Source organism: Coregonus lavaretus, assembly GCF_964263955.1.
Source record: "Coregonus lavaretus genome assembly, chromosome: 1".
Classification (NCBI taxonomy): domain Eukaryota; kingdom Metazoa; phylum Chordata; class Actinopteri; order Salmoniformes; family Salmonidae; genus Coregonus; species Coregonus lavaretus.
The window spans coordinates 44,377,485-44,385,597 of record NC_139988.1 but is presented as its reverse complement, the minus strand read 5'-3'; the positions used below and the strand labels follow the sequence as shown (position 1 = coordinate 44,385,597).

General features: G+C 43.9%; 1 protein-coding gene across 1 annotated transcript in view; it reads right to left on the bottom strand.

Annotated features, from left to right (window-relative positions):
• Positions 1 to 8,113, bottom strand: part of LOC311102242 (uncharacterized protein) — a 32,199-nt gene that overhangs the window by 3,132 nt on the left and 20,954 nt on the right. Inside the window, exon 3 of the mRNA XM_084143505.1 lies at positions 2,294 to 2,412. Within this exon, the coding sequence (XP_083999631.1) occupies positions 2,294 to 2,412 (119 nt within the window). The remainder of the gene's footprint in view (positions 1 to 2,293; positions 2,413 to 8,113) is intronic.

The window sequence follows — 8,113 nt, the reverse complement described above, 5'->3', positions numbered from 1 at the left end:
CTGGAATTTTCCAAGCTTTTTAAAGGCACAGTCAACTTAGTGTATGTAAACTTCTGACCCACTGGAATTGTGATACAGTGAATTATAAGTGAAATAGTCTGTAAACAATTGTTGGAAAAAGTACTTGTGTCATGCACAAAGTAGATGTCCTAACCGACTTGCCAAAACGATAGTTTGTTAACAAGAAATTTGTGGAGTGGTTGAAAAACGAGTTTTAATGACTCCAACCTAAGTGTATGTAAACTTCCCACTTCAACTGTATACTAAACAGTGGTGACCCGTCATTCAGGGCAGGTGGGGCAGAGCCTGTTATGAGCCCCACATTGGGTTGCCTGTTTTGCATGTTATTTTGGCATTAATAAGTGTCACATATCAGTTTGCAAACAATGTACAAAAAATATATATAATAATATCATTGAGTTAATAAAGCCCCCATACAAACTTGGTGTCTTTTTTGCTTTCTTGAGTAAGGCAGCTCCAAAATGCAAGTGTTTCAGTTTAGCTCAGTGCTTTCTTTGTACCATAGGGGTTGGTAATGTTCTCTAGCTGCACCGTGATTGGTTCAGTTTTCTGTCACTCATGGGGACACTACATCACTGCCAAATCTAAGGGTAGAGCTAGAAAATTCAAGCCCCTTGGGTGCTGCCATGGAGTTACATTAGAAGTGCCCATCCAAGAAGGCTCAAGGTCATTGGCCACAGATAAAATGACGTCAAATCACGTTATACCTACAGTAGCTTTGATTGGACTTATCATGTCAACATCATACTTTCCAAATCTTAGCTAGCAGCCATCATCATGAATCAAGTCGACAATCTACTGGCAAATCCTTTTTAATCCTTGTCATATGAAGAGAAATTATAGATAAAACGTATCGGTGCTCATCGGCCATTGGACATAAACATTACACAACAAGTTGGAAATCGCAAATTCAACAACGACTGGTTTGGAAGGAATCAGTGGCTAACTGCAAGCATTGCAAAGCAATCACTAGCCTGCTATTTAGTGGAGTGGCTGTGTGGTCCAAATTCTCGATTTAAGGTTCTCTTTTCCAAGCTTAAAATGATAAACATTCAACATTGGCCATGCTGTCAATCCAGCATGATTTCTGCTGCGCTCAAAACAACTGTTAACTCGGAACTGGGAAATCTGACTTCAGTGAATTCAAGACAACTGGGAACTCAGGACTCTTTCTAGAGCTACGACCTGAAGATCACTGACGTCATCAAGATTCTACCTTGTTTTTTTCCGAGTTCCCAGTTGTCTTGAAAGCACCATAAATTCAGAGAATGCCAGACTTTGATGACAAAGTTTGATGACAAAATAACCTGTTTTAGAGAAATGTAATCATTGAATATTGTAAGAGCTTTCATTGTCTGCTTATATGCCGCCTTCATTTATCCTACGGTTCTGACTTGGTGTACAGGGAGAACACTAAGAACAGCCCATGTTCTGAATTCTGTCGCTGTACATTTCAAAAGTGCTAAACAAATAGTTACATTTACTACGTCCGTCCTAGCTCGCTTATTAATGTCTTAATCTAAATTACGGATTGCCTCTTATCAGCTTGTCGTCCCCTTATGCCATAGTTTGTACATCTCAATTGTCAGTAGAAACCACATTTGTTTAAGCAAGTCAGCCATATCAGCTATGTTTTTTTTAAAGGCAGTAAATGAGGCTGAATGAACTGTTTTGCTGCCAGACAAGGCTCCGCTGATAGCCAGGTGTAGCAGTGGTAAGATGTTGGGACTGCTGTTGGGACTCTGCTGTTGGGACAGCTTTATGTAGGCCCTAATAGTTTGTGGGCACCGTTTGTCACCGTTATAGTGCAATTCATGTATTGTTTAGTGTTGTGTTGTGGCTTTGCTTGCATGCATCACACATTTCTTTGTTTTGTTTGCCCCACCAAGATTTACATGCTAAAATCGCCACTGGATAGCTTAACTAGCTTCTCTCGGTTTGATGCAGTCAAGACAGGTTGAATGCAATCTGATGAGATGATGAATAATAATACATTAGTCTACCAGCACCAGTCGACATCTCTCACCCCCCTGCTCCCCTCGTCATTCGCAGAAGCACGCACTTCATGTTGATGATAGGGACCTGTTAGTGGTAGTTTTGTGATAACTGCACTGGGATTAGAATTTTGTGAAGAAAAAACATCGTTTTTCTGTTAAAGATTTTTTGTTAATGTTAACGATCCCAATTTCGTTTGAACGTTTTAACATTCACACCCCTAGTATCCGCACATAGTGACTTCCCTGCACATGAACGATGACACATGCTGTACCACCTGCTCCCTCCTCTCTTGATACTCCTCAACTTTCCGTGCTCCCCCTCTTCTTTCTGGTCTGGGTTCGCCATGCTGTGCAAAGTATTTCGCTATGCGGGACACACGGTCTTTGCTGACACCTACAAAGACAGAAAAAAAGAACAATGTAAAAACATGACCCGTTATAACAAAAGTTAAATACATTGCAGTCTATCTCGCACTCACACACAGGCCGGCCCAAACCCTGACCTCTCTTTTGTAAACACTATGCGTAAGGTTGTATTGTCTTAGGAATTCAACCTTCTCTGTGTTGCTCTCCACATCCCCCATTCTGTCACACCTTTGTGACGCAGTAGGTGCTAATGTCTTTACATCCTGTAAGTCGACTATCTGATTGGAGGTTAACTCAACAGTAATGCTATTGGTCAAAAACTCTGATTTTAAATCCAAACAATTCAGATGTTATAAAAGGGACTCATTCATTGTCTCTTTCTCTTTGTTCCTGACCTGCTGTGGTGAGATATACACTGTCTTTCTCCATCTCGCTCTCTCCCAAGAGTTATGGGGCATGGCATAAGCCATGGTTTTCTTTGTCTCGCTCTCTCCCTCTCTGATCATGCTTAGATACTTAAAAGGACCCATCCAGATGAAGTTGCCGCCACTATTTCCACTTAATTCCTGTCCCAGTGCGGAAATGCTGGTTTAGTTCCACCCTCCGAACACCAACGTATGGCTCCTTATAAATATTGATTAATCGGGCATGCACATATCCACCTTCCTCTGTGTGCAAGGTGACCGGGTACAATAGTATGGTTAAACAATACAAAATATGACCTACACAGATCAATCAAGATGGCGAAACAAGTATAGGGACAAAGTGGAGGAGCAATTCAGCAGGTCAGACACGAGGAGTATATGGCATGGACTCCTAGCGATCCCGGATTACAAAAAGAAAGCCAGATACGTCGCGAAGACGAACTCCGCCCTACAGGACGAGCTAAACAACTTTTTCCACAACAATAAGGCTGAGCGGCCGAGGAGAGCCCGAGGACAAAGAAGGCTACGTACTTATGGTCTCCACGGTGGACGTATGTAAGTCTTTCCTATGTTTTAACTCTCAGAAGGTTGCCGGCCCCGACAGCATCCCTATCCACGCCCTCAGAGCAAGTGCAGACCAGCTGGCTGTTGGGTTTTCGATCTCTCTAGCTCAGGCCACTATCCCCACCTGCTTAAACATGTCAACTATCATCCCCGTGCCCAAGAAAGTGAAAGTACAATACATGACCAAAAGTATGTGGTCACCTGCTCGTCGAACATTTCATTCCAAAATCATGGGCATTAATATGGAGTTGCTGCTATAACAGCCTCCACTCTTCTGGGAAGGCTTTCCACTAGATGTTGGAACATTGCTGCGGGGACTTGCTTCCATTCAGCCACAAGAGCATTAGAGGTCTGGCACTGATGTTGGCCGATTAGGCCCACAGCCGGTGTTCCAATTCATCCCAAAGGTGTTCGATATGGTTGAGGTCAGGGCTCTGTGCAGGCCAGTCAAGTGCTTCCACACCAATCTCAATAAACCATGTCTGTATTGACCTCACTTTGTGCACGGGGGCATTGTCATACTGAAACAGGAAAGGGCCTTCCCCAAACTGTTGCCACAAAGTTGGAAGCACAGAATCATCTAGAATGTCATTCTATGCTGTAGCGTTAAGATTTCCCTTCACTGGAACTAAGGGGCCTAGCCCGAATCATGAAAAACAGCCCCAGACCATTATTCCACCTCCACCAAACTTTACATGTGGCACTATGCATTCAGGCAGGTAGCGTTCTCCTGGCATCCGCCAAACCCAGATTCGTAATTCGGACTGCCAGATGGTGAAGCGTGATTTTAACCTTGCCCCTGCCCCAATGGACATTTATCATGCCGAATAGCCACCACTAGTCAGCTACCTTCTCCCCCTGTCCCCCCCCACTCCCCTGGTCTTCCTACCCCCTCCCTCCCCCCTGCTGCTCCCCCTATGGACATCCCCCCCATAATGACAGAGAAAACAGGAATTTATTAGAAATAAAAAACAGAAATAACTTATTTTACATAAGTATTCAGACCCTTTGCTTTGAGACTCGAAATTGAGCTCAGGTGCATCCTGTTTCCATTAATCATCCTTGATATGTTTCTACAACTTGATTGGAGTCCACCTGTGGTAAATTCAATTGATTGGACATTATTTGGGAAAGCACACACCTGTCTATATAAGGTCCCACAGTTGACAGTGCATGTCAGAGCAAAAGCCATGAGGTCGAAGTAATTGTCCTTAGCGCTCCGAGACAGGATTGTGTCAAGGCACAGAACTGGGGAAGGTTACCAAAACATTTCTGCAGCATTGAAGGTCCCCAAGAACACACTGGCCTCCATCATTCTTAAATGGAAGAAGTTTGGAACCACCAAGACTCTTCCTAGAGCTGGCCGCCCGGCCAAATTTAGCAATCAGGGGAGAAGGGCCTTGGTCAGGGAGGTGACTAAGAACCCATGGTCACTCTGACAGAGCTCCAGAGTTCCTCTGTGGAGATGGGAGAAACTTCCTGAAGGACAAACATCTCTGCAGCACTCGACTAATCAGGCCTTTATGGTAGAGTGGCCAGACGGCAGCCACTCCTCAGTAAAAGGCACATGACAGCCCGCCTGGAGTTTGCTAAAAGGCATCTAAATACTCTCAGAACATAAGAAACATTCTCTGGTCTGATGAAACCAAGATTGAAAATCTGGAGGAAACCTGGCACCATCCATACGGTGAAGCATGGTGGTGGCAGCATCATGCTGTAGGGATGTTTTTCAGCGGCAGGGACTGAGAGACTAGTCAGGGGTGAGGGAAAGATGAACGAAACAAAGTACAGAGAGATCCTTGATGAAAACCTGCTCCAGAGCGCTCAGGACCTCAGACTGGGGCGAAGTTTCAACTTCCAACAGGACAACGACCCTAAGCACACAGCCATGACAACGCTGGAGTGGCTTCGGGACAAGTCTCTGAATGTCCTTGAGTGGCCCAGCCAGAACCCGATCGAACATCTCTGGAGAGACCTGAAAATAGCTGTGCAGCGACGCTCCCCATCCAACCTGACAGCGCTTTAGAGGATCTGCAGAGAAGAATGGGAGAAACTCCCCAAATACAGGTGTGCCAAGCTTGAAGCGTCATACCCAAGAAGACTCGAGGCTGTAATCGCTGCCAAAGCTGCTTCAACTAAGTACTGAGTACAGGGTCTTAATACTTATGTAAATGTCATATTTCCGTTTTTTTTATACATTTGCAAAAACGTCTACAAACCTGTTTTTGCATCGTCATTATGGAGTATTGTGTGTAGATTGATGAAAAAAATAAAAGAATGAATACATTTTAGAATAAGGCTGTAACGTAGCAAAATGTGGAAAAAGTCAGGGGTCTGAATCCTTTCCGAATGCACTATATATAAAATATTATATTTATGTATTTTTATTATATTTGTATTGTTTTAATTAATTTTGCCCTGCATTGTTGGCGCTCGGAGCTCAATAATTTCACTGTACCCTGTAATTACATCTGCAACCATGTACATGTGACTATTACTCTCTAATCAAACAAGTTAGGTCTAACTACTAGGCTACCATTCATTCAACATACCTTGTTGTCATTGCTGAAATAACTATTATCACATCATTAGCAGCCTATTTTTGACATGCAGCTATAGGCATGACGCCTTCGCTAAGGAGCTACCTAGGAAATAATAGTGGTTATGTGCTTGACTAACACATAACATTTTGGAAAGCTATCAATTTTCCCGACCCTTTTTCCTCTCACATCAGTGGTATCAATGGTCCAAGTGGAGAGCTGCCATCCAGCTCGAAGAAGGAAAAGAGCGGTGAGCTAGAGATTTTTTCTCCTCACCCAAGTACTCTGATTTGCCCAGCTTCAACTTCAGAAGGTTGAGTCAAAACCACAATGTGCCAACTAGAAGCCTATTTTCGCGTTTTTGTTTTAGGCTAGTTTTTGGTTCCAGCATATTTCGACCTCAAATTGCAAGCATGGTATGCAAAATGTGCATGCAGGTTGGCAGGTCTGCCAATGTTCCTGTAACAGAATGTGTATACTGTAATATAGGTTATAGCCAAGAGAGGAGGAAGTGGTGGCTTGTTAGAGCACAGACATGGTTCTAATTTCAGTGGTGCCCATGAGGACCCCCATAACAATTGAAATGTGGACCCCCTCAAACATATTGCAACATCGGGAACCCTCAGTAGTCAATGAGCGCAGGAGTAGAATATATTGAACATCTGGGCTTTCTGTACATGGCAATAATGGATTTTCCATTCCATTCCACTGTTTGCTCAGCTTGTAATTGTAGTTGGTTATGTAAACATTATCAGAACAGGCATTGAATGATAAACAGAACAAAAAATTGACCCATTCTGTGATAAAAAATAAAATTAAAATAATCATCCACATCCTCACTTTAATATTGTCATACAATAGTGCTGCTTGCTCAGCCTTTGTCCTTGGTCTGCATCACAGAGCCTGTGAGTCCTCAGTCCTGTAAGACACATGAAACACATAGGTAGGTTGTTGAATTTTTTTTTTGGTCTGTCATGGATCCGGTCCATACATTACCATTTTGCTGTTCTCAGTTTAGCCTAGAGAACTGAGAATCAGGCAGAGATTATCCTACCCACTGTGTACATCAACACCCGGGTCAAGCCACCCATGATTGTCCAGCCTTCTTGTAGTCCTGACTTAACTCTACTTCAGCTAAGTGGTGTAGGGATTTTAGCAGGGTTGGACAATCATGGACGGTGACTTGATTTGCATTTTTGGGGGAGAGAGAGAATCCTCTCTTTCTTAGTTTTCTGGGCGTGTGAGAGTTATGATGTTATGTACAGTGACATAGGCCTACCTTCACAATAAGCTACTCAAATGAATGTGTACACTGCATATTTCTGGACAAACTTCAGTGAGGCTGAATTGTTGTTATCTGTTGACTCCAGAAACACAGACACAAAGGTTAGTGAATAGTCACATGCTCTGTCTGTCATGGATAAATGTGTAGCCTAAATTCTATGAACTTGACAATGAGTCACATACAATGAAATACTCAAAGATTATTAATTTTTATATTTTTTTTTACCCCCCTTTTTCATGACTACAATCTTGTCTCATCACTGCAACGGGCTCGGGAGAGGTGAAGGTGGAGTCATGCGTCCTCCGAAACATGACCTGCCAAACCACACTTCTTAACACCTGCCCGCTTAACCCAGAAGCCAGCTGCACCAATGTGTGGTCCTCTGTAGCTCAGCTGGTAGAGCACGGCGCTTGTAACGCCAAGGTAGTGGGTTCGATCCCCGGGACCACCCATACACAAAAAAATGTATGCACGCACGACTGTAAGTCGCTTTGGATAAAAGCGTCTGCTAAATGGCATATTATTATTATTATTATGTGTCAGAGGAAACACTGTTCAACCGAAGTCAGCCTGCAGGCGCCCGGGCCACCACAAGGAGTCATTAGCGCGATGAGCCAAGTAAAGCCCCCCTGGCCAAACCCTCCCCTAACCCGGACGATGATGGGCCAATTGTGCGCTGCCCTATGGGACTCCCGGTCAGTAATGACACAACCTGGGATCGAACCCCAGGCTGTAGTGACGCCACAACACTGCAATGCAGTGCCTTAGACCGCTGCGCCACTCGGGAGGCCCTCAAACATTATTTGTGGAAGGGAATATGTCACTTCTGGTTTCACTTATGTGGCCATGCAGAGCAGAGGGGGGCTGGGATGGTTAGCCTAAGATAAAATGGCATATAGGCAACTACAATATTAG